Genomic DNA, 16557 nt, shown 5'->3' on the forward strand with positions numbered 1-16557 from the left:
AAAAGAACACCGAGGAGCTGGAGTAATAGCACAGTGGGGAGGGTGCTTTCACGTACCCAAAGTGGGTTCAATTCCCAGCATTCCATATGGTCCCCAGAGCCTGCCAAGAGTCATTTCTGAGTACAGAGCACCCCTGAGCACCACAGGGTGTGACCTTAAAACCAAAAAAATAAAAATAAACAAAGGTCACCAATCTTAATGATTCATAAGAGTTGTGTTTTCTGTATTATCTGTGGTTTACTTGGTCCAAAATGGGAACTGAAAGTATGTTTATAAATTAATTGAAATGTATGGTTTCCTGTGGATCTTGGTCTCTCTCATGTCTTTGTCTTCCACTGATCCAAAGACAGCTTTTTAAATCCGGTCCTCTGGGGTTTTACTCTCCTTAAAAGGGCCCATATTATCAATCCATGAACCACATCCTCAAAAACATGCAGCACATCTCTTGGGCAACCTAGTGTCTTTAAGACAAATGGAGGTAAAGAGTCTCAGCCCTCATTCCCAGATGAGAATGTATGTAGGACAAAGGGTAGATTGAAGGCTGTAGCAATAACAGAGTGGGTAGAGCACTTGCCTTGCACTTGGCTGACCAGGTTTTATCCTCATAATCCCATATGGCCCTCAAGCACCCCAGGGAGGAACCCTAAGTGAAGAGACAGGAGTAACCCCTACGCACCGCTGGGTTGGCTCCTCTCCCCAAAAAGGATGAATTGACTTACTCACTTTTAAACCAAGTGTAGACCAATTCTTGGTCTACCTGGGGGCCAGGGTGGGCTCCCTTTCCTTACAGGACCCAGGTGCCTGATTGTTCACACTAGTTTGCAGGTGTGTTTGGACAGCATCTGTTTTGATTGGTTGGGGCCTGAGCTACAGAGATGACTAGTTTGTCTCACTCTTCCTGCATGATATTTTAAGAATACTCTATACTCTCACTTACTTACTTTCCATTTCCCTTGTCCCCATAAACAACCCATCACTATATTGACTGAAGCCAGGAATAACAGTTCAGTACCACTTTGTGGCCTTTGCACCTTATTTTATAAAATCATATTTTGTTGTTTTGGGGCCACACCTAGAGGTGCTCAGAAATTACTCCTGGCTCTGCACTTAAAGATCATTCCTGTTGGGCTTGGGGGACCATATGGGATACTGTGATTGAATCTGGGTTGGTTGCATGTTCTACTCACTACACTATATGGCCCCAGCCTTTCTTTGCACCGTTTTACACACTGTTCCCTGCCTGGGATCTCTTTCTCCAGCTTCAGGTGGAGAGATCCACTTGCCTTTCATGGATTTTGTGAAACCTGGCCTGCCTGCCTTTTCCATTGTTGCACCTCCCCACTTCATGAGACCTCTGCTTATTTGGTGGCCTCTGCAGTGGGAAACTCATCTTCACTCCAGACCTGAGAGTTGTGTTATGGGCCACCTGCAATTGCTAAACTAGAGCCCACCCATAACTTGCTTCAAGAGGCACTGCCCAACTGAAGGGAAAATCTTTCCTTTGGGTGTTGACATGGAAATGAAACTCCTTACCTCTGTGGAATCCAGTATATACAAGTCTAGTGATCACCTAGGTGTAGGGCTGCCAACTCAACCCCTGTAAACTCCCTTGTCACCCTAAAAGGATGTACTGTCCCCTAGAATTGCTCAACCATAGTTTGCAACATATATTATGGCTCATAGATAATGACTGATATGACACCTTATCTTTTGAAAGGAAATTCCATCAAACCAGCAGAGGCGATGGCCAAATACTGTAGGCAGAGAGGTGTGAGTTACTTACCTTCTGGTTACTTTGGTGGCTTCAAGGAAAGATATTAGGGTAAAGTATAGGTTACAAACATAATATTTTGTGTATGGAATGTCAGATTGGCATCTGTGCCTTCTAGTAAAAGGCCAATAAAAATAAAGGCAGGGTAGGCGAGACCAATTTATTTATCTGACAAAAGAATTTGAAATAATGTGTGTAGCTCTACTAGGTTTGAGGAGGTGGAGATAAAATCTACTGCCATCATCCTTTCTTAGTCAGCAAGGCTTGGTGGCTGACTTTCAAAGAGGAGTATGGAAACTTTATAGAGCAGAAACCTGGCAAAGGTGACCTTGGGCCAATGATACAGAGTCAGGACACCAGTGAGATGGACAGTCTCACTCAGTGATGGATGTCACACTTATCTATGAAAACATGGCAGCCTAAGGATGAAGGAAATTAATGAGTATATACACAAAAATGTCCTGTTAATTATTGAGAACAATGGCTGGGTTGGGAAATATGGGTATTTTTAATTTCTTTTAAGAGAGTGTGAGCTTATTGACATATAGTTATTGATATAATGTTGAAGCTAGTTATGATCTTAAGTTTTCAAAGGAGCCCTTAGGCCTGACCATAAGAAAATCTCCACACAGTGAGAAGGGTAGAGACTTTGAGAGAGTCAAGCTTATTGGCAGGCTAATGAATGGTGCTCACCTCACCCTCAATAGAAATTATCCTTTTTGGTAGAAGTAGAGTAGTGGAGAACTCACTGAGGCCTTAAAGATTCTTTGTCTATTTCAATCAACGGGACACTTCTGAGATCTCTTGGGTCATATTCTCAATTCCTACATAAATTCCTCTTTTAGCTGTTGGTATTTTCAGCACTAGATCTCTCTCTCTCTCTCTCTCTCTCTCTCTCTCTCTCTCTCTCTCCCCCCCCCCGCCCTCCCTTGCCCCCCCCTGAAGAAATTCACAATTCTAGGATCTGAACCATTTTAATTAACATAAAATAACCAACCCAATATTGATGTAAAAGTTATGCAATAACTGATGCCAGATGTGGGGGTGGGGAAGATGCAATTTGTTATGCTCTACTATTTAAACTAATTTTCAAGGTCTGGGGAGATGGCTCAAAGAGCTGGAGAATAGGCTTGGCAGTCTGGAGATTAGGATTTGATTCCAAACATCATGCTGAGAGTGGCCCTTAGCACAGCTGGGTATGACCCTCAACATGTAATCAAATAACAACAATATAAAATAAAACAAACTAATTTAAAAAATAATATAAGCATTCTTTTTATATGTGCAAGAGATTACTTTTCATCTGTCTCTGTTGACGATAAGTGGACATTTTGTTCTTCCAGGTGAACTGATCACTTGGACTGGAATAAAAATCAGTCAAGGTTTTAATTTCTACTGAACATAAACATACTTCTCTGATTATTCATCTCATAAAGACTCTTCATTTAAAATTAGCAAAAAATATCCAAACTAAAAAAAAAAATCCACATTAGATATTACAGTATGAGTCAGACTTCAATACTCATTTTGAAAACTAATCTGAAGAAAACCATTACATTGGCTTCATTCTTGGGGAATCACTTCAATTATTTTTCTTATTCATGCTATGGTCACTGATGTGTAACCACATTTCAGTATCTTATCTCTATTAAAAACCAAAACCAAACAAGACTCCACATGTAAATATCAAATGATATTGAGTTAAAAGATATTCTTAAAATCATCAAAATAATCTAAAAAACACTTATCTTATGTTTACAGACATAAGGGAAACAAGACACCATGGTCTTATTTATTTCTGTTGATTTTTAAGACTACTAATAGACCATCACAACAGTGCAACACAGCAGTTACATCAATTAAGAAATTTGGAATCATGAGCACTTTTGGAACTGGAGAAAATATCTTTTAAATAAGACTAGAAAATGGGGGCCGGAGAAATAGCACAGTGGTAGGGCATTTGCCTTGCACGCAGCAGACCTGGGAGGGACCTGGTTCGATTCCCCGCATCCCAGATGGTCTCCCAGCTTGCCAAAGGAAATTTGTGAGTGCAGGGCCAGGAGTGACCCCTGAGCATCACTGGATGGGGCCCAAAAACCAAACAATCAATCAATAAAATTTTAAAAAAAAAAATAAAGACCAGAAAACAAAAGATTTTCCAAAGGTTAATAACAAATCAGAAATAAAAATTGTTTTGCTTGAATAAAATCAAACTACTAGCCACAAGAATGCAACACAGAAATTTCACATTTCTGTTGTGCAAAACAGAAATTTCACTACCAGAAATTTGGGGCTAGTTTTTCCCATTGGTTGAAAAATGACTGAAGAAAGAATTGTATGTAAGACATGACAATTTCCAAAGAGGAACAGATGTTAGAATAGGGAATAATGTCACATACTGTCTCTACTTTGTAGGGTAGAAGAGCAGTAATGAGGATATCTCACTCTGTCCATGAAGTTACTAATCCCAGGGCTTTGAGTAGCTCTTAATTTCTGTTAAAGTATCTATTCTATGCACCCCTTCTGAGCTGAGGGTAAGAAGTGAGGGCGGGTAGACAGCTGTCCAGGTAAGAAACACAATTATGTGGGCTTGGAATGAACGGAACTGAAAACATACATCTTACTCCCCCTGATGTCAGGAGAGTTAAGCTGACATCAGTGTACTAATATTTATTAATGAATTTCAATACAGAATTCGGGGGTAGAAGTACTTTAAAGTATAATCTAATGCAAAATAACTATAATAGGGATACAGTCACTTAAGGGAGCAATTCTTATTTTTGAGATTTTTATCTTCCTGATGGCCTAGCCCCTAGACAGTGGTCGGCAACCTGCGGCTCGCGAGCCACATGTGGCTCTTTACACTTTTAATTTGGTTCTTCTTGTGTGCCGGGCAGCTGTGCCAGGAGTCAGGACTCTGCTCCTAGCCTCTGTCAGTGTGCGCCCTGTGTGGCTTTCAAAATAAATTTCAATCGTGGTTTTGGTGAGATTTGGCCCAGTTGAAAAAAAAGGTTGCCGACTACTGGCCTAGGAAGTTCTGATCTAAAGAACTGCAGCAGCAAGAAAAAAAGTGTCAGAGGCTGTGAACTTTCGTTTTTTTTTTTTTTTCAATTCGTTTTTCTCTAGATAACTGAAGAAGCACTTTCTGAAGAAGAAAAATTATCCAATTTCTAGGTACCAAAGAGGTAAATGGCCATGAAAACCATATGTGAGAGGCAAGACAATAAAATGTCTCTTCTAATTTCCTTAAGTTCAGGATACACATTCTATAAATCTAGGCTTTACAATTAACTTCCCAAATCCTCCTTTAGAAATTGTGGGAAAAGACAGCACTTTTTTTTTTAAAACAGAAACCCCCAACTGGCATTCTTGAAATGCTTTTAGGATATTAGTAGCCATCTGTGAGCAACAGATTTGAGAACTGGGAATCTAGAGATGACATTCAATGTGAATTATGTCCTCCCAGGAAATGAGATTCTGTGGTAGTGAAAAGACAATTGAGAGAGAGAAGAGCTAGTTTGAATCCAAGTTCTCCAAATGATAGCAACCCTTGTGCAAGTTACTCTACACTTCTTGGCTTCTATTTCTGAACCTGCAAAGCATAAACAATGCTTACAAATGCACCAACTTTAAGCTGGTTACAAGACTTAAAGGAGTGGCTTTAGTAATAAATATTTCATCAGCTATGTTTTATTTAAGAACTTGCAAGCGTAGCTAGAAAAGAGGTCTATTTTCTTTTTATTAGTGTTAATTTAGTGATTTCATAATTAAGTGGGGTTAGTTTTCTAACAGAGTCACCTCTTTTCCTTTGTTAGGGTCTGTGATAAATTTCCCAAGTTAACCTCTGCTCTGATGCATTTTCCTCAGTCTGAAAAGCCCAGCACTGCACTTTCTGAAGTTTACTGTACTTTCAAAGAGGATTAGGGTTTCATTGGGGATGGAACAGATAAGATAAAAAAAAAGTCTGCTTTAATGTAAACTTTAAAAAAATAGGAAAACAAGCCATCAAAGAAAGTGGCATGGCTTAGGAAGGGCACCCCCAGCACCCCACAGAGAGCTTTAGTCCCAGCTGCCCAAAAGCAGTTGAGGCCTGTGATTCCAATTCCAATCAGCTGAATGCACCCAGCAGCCAAGGGGTGAGGCTTGAAAAACACAGACTTTGATTTTACTCCAACAGAAATGCAAATGCTAGTCTCTAGTCTAGATGATGTGATCTTGGTACAAACAGCTCCACCTGGGAAAAGCCTATTTTTCTCCACTCTACACAGGAACCCTGCTTTATTTATCACGTAGGGCCAGGACCCCCAAGATACCAAATGGATGGGCTGCCTGTCTCAAATGTAGAGCTCCAAACCTCACTTCCTGTAATCACTTTAGATTTGATGTTGGTAGCAGCAGCAAAGCCTTTGTTTTTGTTGTTTAGAAAAATAGCCCTAGTGGCAATAGTACAGTGGTTATGGTGTTTGCCTTGCACACAGCTAATTCAGGTTTCATTTTCAGCATCCCCAAGCTCACCAGATGTAATTCCTGAATACAGAGTCAGGAGTAACCCTTGAGCATGGCCAGGTGTCACCCAAACAAACAAGAAAGCAACAAAAAAATGAGCCATACAGCCCTAAGAGCCAGTGCTGCACCTGGGCTTCACAAGCCTGGTCCTCTAGGCTCAGGCAGAGGAGCCCTTCTCTGTGGGCTGCATAGTGCAGCACAGCACATTGCTCAGGGCTGACATCAGCTCCTGCCTTGCTTTCTCCACCACTGCCCCTGAGTGTTGTTTCTTGAAGATCTAGGGGTCCCTGGAAAGGTTAAATCTGCTCTCCCCTGGGAGGGAAGGAATTGGGGGCACAGGGAAAAAGGTGGCCTTAAGGTTACTGTGCCTTCTCTTGGAAGTCTTAGTCTTGATTTCAATCCCAGTGAACATCCAAGGGCACATTCCTTCCAGCCCCTCTCTTCAGCAACACCCCGATCTAACCACGTGGTCAGCCCAGCTCAAACCACAAGAAAACAAACAAGGCTTTGATTCCTTTGTGAGAAAAATCAAAGAGCTACTGAAAGTCATTGAGATTGAGAGAGAGAGAGAGAGAGAGAGAGAGAGAGAGAGAGAGAGAGAGAGAGAGAGAGAAGAGAGTCTACCCTCTACCACACTGTTTACTACTTTCACCAAACCAACCCAATCACACACACACACACACACACACACACACACACACACACACACACACACACACACACACAACAGAGTCTACCTTTCACCACACAGTTTATTACTTTCACCAAACCAACTCAATGAGACAGAGAGAGAGAGAGAGAGAGAGACAGAGAGAGAGAGAATCTACCTTCCACCACACACTGTTTACTACTTTTACCAAACCAACCCAATCAAAGAGAAGACATTTGTGTTTCATTTAAGAACTGCTGGTTGGGGCCGGAGAGATAGCATGGAGGTAAGGCGTTTGCCTTTCATGCAGGAGGTCATCGGTTCGAATCCCGGCGCCCCATATGGTCCCCCGTGCCTGCCAGGAGCAATTTCTGAGCCTGGAGCCAGGAAAAACCCCTGAGCGCTGCCGGGTGTGACCCAAAAAAAAAAAAAATCCAAAAAAAAAAAAAAAAAAAAAGAACTGCCGGTAAATATTTGGTCATTCTTTTGTCTGCTGTTCCCTAATGAATGGATCCCTTGCAATGATCTTTTTAGAGTTGACCTTCGGAAATTAAAACAAAAAAGCAAATATATAGTCTCCATCCCTTTAATACTCTTGCCCTGGAAAAAAAGAAAGTATGCCAAATTCAAATTTTCTTTGGCCACAGAAACAATTAACCAATCAACCCTTCAGTGAGATTATGAAGAACGTGTTTATATTCTTGACTTGGGAGAAAACCACCTTCCACATGATCTGCAGTCATTCCAAAGTAATTCAAAGTTACTGCTTTGAAAATGACATAACACACATTTTCCATTTTATTTTACTTTTCTTTGGCGGTGAGGTAGGGTGGAGCTGGGAGGTTGTTTTTAAAATTGTGCCCTTTACTGAATTCTACAAGATTGGAAACAGTGGGGGTGGGGAGATTCCTTGAGATGTGGGGCCAGAGGATAGGGGTCCCCAGCAGATTGCTGGAGGCAAGTCATTTTGGGCTCGCCACACAGATGTATCCACTATGTCCAGGCTATAAAAGTGACTACACAATGTACCTGGGTAGAAAGAAACTTGACTTTGTCAGCCCAACAATACCCACTGCTTCTCTAGAGAGAGCACAAATACAGAAGAGCCACTTTATGTAAACACTCCTTAGAGAGGTCACACACGCAGGGCACAAAAACAAAGATTGCTCAGTCCCTGTGAAGGGTCATTCTGCAGTTCAGAATCGGCGACTCTCCCAAGACATCCCAGCCTGGTCTAGAGTCCCCTTCTGGGTCTCTTTTAAGAAGAAGACCTGTTTCCCACTCAGGCTAGGAGACGGGGTGGGATTCTGGCTACTTGTGATCTCTGGAGAAAACAGCATCCCAAAGAAGAGACCCAGGAAGAACCCAGCCCAATCAGGTCCTGGTCATTTATTCCACTAAAAAGTGAGGCAGAGGTAAAGGTGGCACTTACCGATTTGGTCCTCAGGGATGAGGGACTCGATGGGGGGATCCAGCTCTGAGCTCTGAGCCAAATAGTTCTTCACCTGGGTCATGAACTGCCGGATGGTCTGCAGCAGATCCGTGCTGGAGACGTGGCACTCCTTGTTCTCCTGCAGAAAGCTCACATAGTCTTGCACCAGGCAGCCAAAATAGGTGCACTTGTCCCGGGACAGTTCGGCGATCCTGCGGACCATGCGCTTCTCGGGGGTCAGGAAAGAGCTGAACACGCCACTCATCTTGCGGAGCTGAGACTTGACGAGCTTGGGCAGAACAAAGGAGCTGTTCCTCTTCTTCTTGGACTTGATAGGGGGGGCCATGGTCTCCTGGTCACTCTCGCCTTCGTCGTCCTCCAGGCTGCTGTTGCTGTCCCCCTCGGATCCAAACAAGGGCATGCTGCGGTCCAGCTCCAGGGAGTCGGAGGAGGAAGTGGAAATGCTCATGTCGCTCAGCCTCTGTCTGCCTCCATGCCACAGGGAGCGTGATTCAGAGGCGGCAGGCGGGGCCCTGGTGCAATGCCCTGCAGCCTCCGCAGGCGGGGCACCACCTGGGCTGCCAGCTGTGCCCGGCTCCGGCTCCAAGTCCGGCTCAGGGCTGGGCTGAGGCCGGGCCCCAGTCAAGGTCTTTGCACTGCCTTCCGCTTCTCGAAAAGACGCCTGCTTCTTCAGCCTGGGTGGAGGGATGGGGGTTGGTTTGCTTCCAAGCCCGTCTACGTTCCCATGTTTGTTCTGGTGGACTGTTTCTGGCATGCTCGCTGGGGCTGCAGTCCTGGACAGCTGAGGGCTTGTGTGCAGACTATTAATAGCGGGTGGCGGGGGCCTGGGTGGGGGGGACCGAGGCCACTCGGTGCCATTCGCATGGGGAGTCCTGGTGCCGGCACTGAGGTCCTGGCTGTGCACTTTCAAGAAAAGTGGATTAATAAAACACAGGGCTCCGTTGGTCTGGCTGCACTCCAGCTCCGAAGGCGTCCTGGTTTTTAGAGAATGCACTCCATTTATAAGGCAGAGCTGACGCGGGCCAGGACAAGCACCGTCTGAGGAGAGAGGCCTATGGGGAGGTGGAGGGTTGGGGGGTTTGTTGTCAGCTGGAGAGCTCCAAAAATCTGAAAGTCATTATCAGTGAACACAAGAATGTAAATACAGTACACTCGGGTCATTCCTGCACACATTTAAAAGCATGACAATACACATCTCTGAACAGGGAGGCGCTGCACTGGTTTTTTTTTTTTTCTTTTTAAACTTTTTTTTAATTGCTCTAACTGCATTCCCTTAGTGTAAAGGGTCAAAATGCTGCCAGACTCCAGGGATTTTTCACCTTCAAAGCTCTTGGGAAATGACTAAGCTGACAGATAATTCCAGCCCAGCCTTTTCAAAGGGGAAGAAAAAAAACCTTGACAGTATCACCACAGGATTTAGCTGGAAAAGGCATTCCCATCCTGCTACAGCAATGCCCCTAAAGCAATTTCTCTAGTAGGTGCCCCACCAAGGACCCTAAAATTCCCTTTTGTTTGTTTGTTTTTAAATTTGTGTGTGTGTGTGTGTGTGTGTGTGTGTGTGTGTGTGTTTTAAATGGGGGGTGGCAAACCCGGTGGTGCTCAGGGTTTAATCCTGGCTCTGCACTCAGGAATTACTCCTGGCAGATTCGGGGAACCACATGGGATTCCAAGACAGAACCCAAGTTGGGCGCAAGGCACATGCCCTATCCAACATGCTAGCATTCTGGCTACTGGTTTTATTTTTAAATATCCATTTATTTGTTTTGATGTGGAGATGCATACCTAGAGGTGCTCAGGGCTTATTCCTGGCTCTACACTCAGGAATCAGTTAAGGCAGCTTGAAATGCGAGGGATCAAGCTCAGGTTGGCTTTGTGCAAGGCAAATGCCTTACCAGCTCTTCTATAGCTCTGGCTCCAACCTGTAGTTCCTCTTTAATAGGCAGGACCCACAGCTGGTCCTGGGGGAGGAGGGGAGTGTAGGGAGAGGATATTGCACAATAGAAGTTTTACATATTCAGCATGAAAACCCAAAGGGAGGAAAGTCATGGGTCTCATCAGCAAAAAAAAAAAAAAAAAGAAAAAGAAAAGAAAAGAAAAAGGGGTGGGGGAGGCCCAACAAACTTAAGCAAATGTTAAGTGTGAAATAAGTCATTTATGAGTGATTTGCAGTCCAGTCGTCCCAAACACTACGTCCTCTCTACAGCCCTGATGTTCCCTGCATCCACATTCCCTGTGTACTTGTACAGATGTGTTATCTTTTCATCAAGATGAAACTTTTACAGATGTGTCTTGTTTTTTACATACAAGGCGAGGGAAGCAGTGGAATGACAAGTGTCTGCCACCTTTTCCACTTGAAATAGGCTGCTCTTTCTCTCACTCAGTTGAAAGTGTGCTTTTCCCCAAAGGGCTGAAATGGCTGTTAGTGTTGACTAGGGAGAGGTTTACACTGGGAGTGCTGGCCTGGCCTTGTCTGTTTGGTCAACTGGCCTGTCCTCAGCTGGGCCCTGCCCTTCTTTCTCTTAGCCTTGGCTCTAGGCTGTCCAATACGATAATCCTCTGACTTCTGAGGACTAGAAGGCCACTTACTATGCCAAAGGAATAGCTCTTAGATTTTAATTAATGGCATTAATTTGGAGGAGGAGAGGCCATACCCAACTATGCTCAGGGTTTATTTCTGACTGTTCGCTCAGAGATCACTCCTATCAGTGTTTGGGATAGCATATGCATTGGGCTAAATTGGGGTACACAGCATGAAAGGCAAGTACCTTACCTGCTGTACTCTCTTCTTTGTGTGTGTGTGTGTGTGTGTGTGTGTGTGTGTGTGTGTGTGTGTGTATTTTTATTTCTCTCCCTCTGACTTATTTCACCCAATATATCCATCCATGTATAGGCAAATATCGTGACTTCATTTTTTTTCTAACAGCTGCATAGCATTCCATTGTGGAGATGTACCACAGTTTTTTTTAGACATTCATATGTTGATGGATTTCTGGTTTATTTCCAGATTTTGGCTATTGTAAATAGTGCTTCTATGAACATAGGAGTGTACTGGGCATTATTGTATTGTGTTTTTGTGGTCCTAGGGTGTATCCCTATTGTTGGATCATAATGGTGCTCAATGTCCTTTTTTTTAAAGGACTCTCCATATTGTTCTCTATAAAGGTTGAACTAGACAGCATTTCCACCAGCAGTAAACGAGTTCCTTTCTCCCCACATCTACGCCAGCACTGGTTGTTCTTGTTCTTTTTGATGTGCACCAGTTTCTGTGATATAAGATGATATATCATTGCTCTTTTGATTTGCATCTCCCTGATTATTAGTGATATAGAGCATTTTTCATGTGCCTTTGGCCATCTGGTTTTTTTTTTGGTTTTTGGTTTTTGGGTCATACCTGGTAGCACTCAGGGGATACCCCTGGCTCTGCACCCAGAAATCGCTCCTGGCAGGCTTGGGGGACCATATGGGATGCTGGGAATCAAACTGGTGTCCCTCCTGTATTGGCCGAGTACAAGGCAAATGCCCTGCTGTTGTGTTATTGCTCCAGCCCCAGGCCATCTGTATTTCTCCTTTGAGAAAATATCTGTTCATTTCTTCTCCCAAATTTTTGACAGAACTTAATAAGGAAAAACATCTAAGTTCATCAAAAAATGGGGAGAAGATATATAATTTTTATTGGTTATTATAGATCTCAGTGAAAACAGTTCCATTGCCTTTGGATTTTCCTTAGACTCCTCTCTTTTTCTCTTTTTGGAGGACTAGGGAATTTGAGCTACACTCAGCGGTGCTCAGAAGTTATTCCTAGCTCTGTGCTTTGGAGTGATTCCTGGCAGTGTGCAGGGATCTTTTATAATAATGACAACAGAACTAGGTAGATGATATGCTGACATGTGAGGTAAATGTCTTACCTCCTGTCCTATACTTCCAGTCTATAGATTTCTATTGCCACAATTATAAGGCTTTGTAAAGTATAGAACATTTGGTTCACATGTATGTGTTTCTTCCATAGACTTAATCTTTGGTGGAAGGGGAAGAGAGATGGGCAGTAATTTAGTTTTGGACTTTTGATGGGCTGCCTAGTGCCAATCCTCTGGTAGTATTTGTCAAATGAACAAATAAATATTTACTCATTACAAGTGGGATATATTAATTAGGCCTCATTTACTGATTAGTGGTTGCTAGAAGTGAGTTCTGTCTTGATCTTTGCAGGATAAAGCATTATCCTGACTACCCAAGAATCCTACATAGGGGCCGGAGAGATAGCATGGAGTTGAGGCATTTGCCTTTCATGCAGAAGGATGGTGGTTCGAATCCTGGCATTCCATATGGTCCCCCGAGCCTGCCAGGAGTTATTTCTGAGCATAGAGCCAGGAGTAACCCCTGAGCGCACCCATTCCAAAACAAGTTCTTAAGGATAAGGGGGAGGGCCGGAGAGATAACAATGAGGTAGGGCATTTGCCTTGCATGCAGGAGGGCAGTGGTTCAAATCTGGCATCCCATATGGTCCCCTGAGCCTGCCAGGAGCAATTTCTGAGCGTAGAGCCAGAGAACCCCTGAGCACTGGTGGGTGTGACCCAAAAACCAAAAAAAAAAAAAAAAAAAGAGGGAAATTATTCTCGTTTATCCCATCCCCCCAAAAAGAATATATATATATATATATATTCTGATTTCAGTGTTTCAGGAATTTTGACATTTGTACTTCAGAATCCCAAACTTGTATTGACATACCTTGGTCTGATTACAAGTCTATTTAAAACCAAAGACTCTAAGATCTTGAGTTTTTCTTCACATTTAGAAGGAATTTTTATTCCTCTAAAAAAACCCACATGGAGTTTCCAGGGCAGTGGGACAAAGCAGTGAAACTGCCCGAGCTATATGTTAGGGTTTATTTTTAATATCTGGGTAGTAGAACAGTGGTAGGTTTAGTGGTATCAAAAGAGATGGGTTGGGGCGGAGAAGTGGCACAAGCAGTAGAGCCTTGCCCAAACTAGCCTAGGGCAGACCAGCATCCCATATGGTCCTCCAAGCCAGGACTGACTTCTGAGCTCATAACCAGGAGTAACCCCTGAGTGTCACAGGATGTGGCCAAAACACACACACACACAAAAAAAAAAACAAATAAAAAAAGATGGGTTGGAGTTGTAGGCTGCTTGCCTTGTTTGCACTGGACTGGGGTTCAATACATGGCATCCTATATGGTCTCCTGTGCACTTCTAGGAGTAAGCCCTGAGCAACACTGGCTATGACCCAAAAAGGAAAAAAAAGGGGCCGGGTGGTGGCGCTGGAGGTAAGGTGCCTGCCTTGCCTGCGCTAGCCTTGGACGGACCGCGGTTCGATCCCCCGGTGTCCCATATGGTCCCCCAAGCCAGGAGCAACTTCTGAGCACATAGCCAGGAGCAACTCCTGAGCGTTACTGGGTGTGGCCCAAAAACCAAAAAAAAAAAAAGAGGCTAGAATGGGAAGCAAATGTTCAACTGGGAGGGGTGGGGATCAGTGATAGTACAGTAGGTAAGGAGCTTGCCTTGCACACTACAGACCCACATCAGATCCCCAGCACCCCATAAGATCTCCCAAGCACCCCTAGGAGTAATTCCTGGTATACTGGGTGTGGCCTAAAAAAAACCAAACCATAAGTCAGAGAGAGAGAGAAAAACACAGAATGGTCTCACTCATCTATGGGTTTTAAGAAAAATGAAAGACATTCTTGCAATACTAATTTTCAGACACAAAAGAGAAAAGAGCTGGAAGTTCCAGCTCACCTCAGGAAGCTCACCACAAAGAGTGATGAGTTTAGTTAGAGAAATAACTACATTTTGAACTGTCCTAATAATGAGAATGTATGAGGGAAATTGAGGGCCTGTTTAGAGTACAGGCGGGGGTCGGGTGGGGAGGAGGGAGACTTGGGACATTGGTGATGGGAATGTTGCACTGGTGATGGAGGGTGTTCTTTATATGATTGAAACCAAAACACAATCATGTATGTAATCAAGGTGTTTAAATAAAAAAAAAAAAAAAAAAAAAAAAAACCCAAACCAGGGGCCAGAGCGGTGGTGCAGTCGTTAGGGCATTTGTCTTGCATGTGCTAACCTAGAATGGACCTCCGTTTGATCCCCAGTTATCCATATGGTCCCCCAAGCCAGGGGCAATTTCTGAGCATCACCAGATGTGACCCAAAAACCAAAATAAAAACCCCAAGCAAAACAAAACAAAAAATGTTCAGTTGGGCAAGCAAAGCCAGAGCAAAGATGCATGGTAGGATAAAGATTATGAACCAGAACACCAGGTCCACAATCAACTACAGAGGAAGAAAGACAGAGGTTACTCTGTCAAATTCCATTCACTACAGACATGTCATAGATAACCATGTGTTTCTCTAGCACAAAACCAAGGCATGTGAGATATACTGAGCTGGCTTCCCTTCAGGCATCTAGTAAGATGTCCCAGAAATATTTGACATGGTAGCCGGAGAGATAATATTTAGTAATAGGTGTTTGTCTTTTATATGGCCAGCCCAGATTTAACTCCCAGCATCCCATAGGATCTCCCAAACACCACTAAGAGTAATTCTGAGTGCAGAGTCAGGAGTAACCCCTAAGCTGTGTGTCGCCCCTCCACAAATAAAAATGAGTTGATATCATAGAAGGTGATATTTCTTTAGGAAGTTTTCTTTTTTTTTTTTTTTTTCCCTTTTTGGCTTTTGGGCCACAACAGGTGACGCTGAGGGGTCACTCCTGGCTATGCATTCATAAATTGCTCCTGGCTTGGGGGACCATATGGGATGCCGGGGGATAGAACCTTGGTCCACTGTAGGCTAGCGTGGGCAAGGCAGACGCCTTACCCCTTACACCACTGCTCCGGCCCCATTTTAGGAAGTTTTCTATAGCCAAACTCACTGATGAGAGTAATTAGGGAATTGTGAATTATAGGTAATTAGTCTCTGAACTTGGAGAGTTCACTCAATGTTTAACACGAAAAATAAGTTTCAGAAAGTCTGATTCAGGGGCCTAATGGACCTGGTATTGTGATAGAGTACTGAAATAGAGATGGGATCATTTTTGGCTTTACCTAATTGCGTGAACATTAATTCTGCTCATGGACTCATTTGTAGAAGGCTGGGAAAAGGCACCCACTTACTTAGTCCCAGCTGGGCCAGTTCTTCAAGCTGAGCCTCAGTCTTGGCTGCTGATATGGCATAAGGCAACTTCAAGGTAAATGGCAGAACATCCCTGATGTAAGAAAAGAGAAAATATTTCCAATTATATGTCTTGTTTCCATTGCTTGCTTTCCTTTTAATCCTAGAGTTGTTTTAGTCTAAACTATTTTCAATGTCCTAAGTAGACTAACCACATCACATCCAATAAGAACTTATCTTTGCTCATGACAGGACTCTAGGATTACAAGCCCCCCAGATTGTCTGATTTATTTATCAGAAAGAATGAAAGATAATTCTGCAAAATACCAAAATAATTTTGGTATCTGCTGTGAGGATCAAATTCTTCTGGGTAGGAGTTAATATCACAATGACATATTATATTGGTTGAACTAGCATATATAAAAATTTTATGTGCCAATTTACTAGATGTTTTGAATGTTGACTCCAACTCCCTGGTCAAGACTGTATAATCCTACATTGAGATTTATTAGACCACTGCCTTCCAGGATGGGTTCTCAGTAAATGTCTGTTGGTTGTACTGGTGCATTCTTCCAGCAAGTACATTGTCCTTTGTGTGGAGACAAAACTTCTTGTGTTAAGGTAGTGATTCTCTAACTGAAATGTGCCTATGAATTCCCCAGAGCTCTTGTCACACTGAATACTCTGATTCTGGAGGTCTAGATAGGGCGGGAAGTTCTGCATTTCTGCCAAGCTCCCAGGCAATGTGATTGCAGCTGTCATTCTTGGACCACAGTTTATGTAGAAAGGCAAGTGTAAGAGTGGTCTGCAGCAGCTGGCATCATGGGTAATTTTGGAGAACACCTATATCACAGCAACATTCTCAACAGATGGGAACTGAGTCAGAGTCCAGCCATTGGCAGGGCTTACTCATCAGTAGGCAAAGATAGTCACCTCTGCTTCAGAAAAGGCAATGGTAAACTCATATTAATACTAGGTTTTGAATACAGTAAATTTCCCTCAGGATCAAAGACTAACCCAATACAGGCAAGGAAAGTGTGTGTTTAAAA

General features: G+C 43.3%; 1 protein-coding gene across 1 annotated transcript in view; it reads right to left on the minus strand.

The window, feature by feature from the left end:
* The window catches only part of RIN2 (Ras and Rab interactor 2), a 116549-nt gene that overhangs the window by 15395 nt on the left and 84597 nt on the right, over window positions 1-16557 (minus strand). The window contains exons 7-8 of the mRNA XM_049774329.1: window positions 15511-15602; window positions 8359-9486 (exon numbers count right to left, since the gene is read on the minus strand). Coding sequence (XP_049630286.1) covers window positions 8359-9486; window positions 15511-15602 — 1220 coding nt within the window. The remainder of the gene's footprint in view (window positions 1-8358; window positions 9487-15510; window positions 15603-16557) is intronic.

Source organism: Suncus etruscus, chromosome 6 (assembly GCF_024139225.1).
Source record: "Suncus etruscus isolate mSunEtr1 chromosome 6, mSunEtr1.pri.cur, whole genome shotgun sequence".
NCBI lineage: Eukaryota > Metazoa > Chordata > Mammalia > Eulipotyphla > Soricidae > Suncus > Suncus etruscus.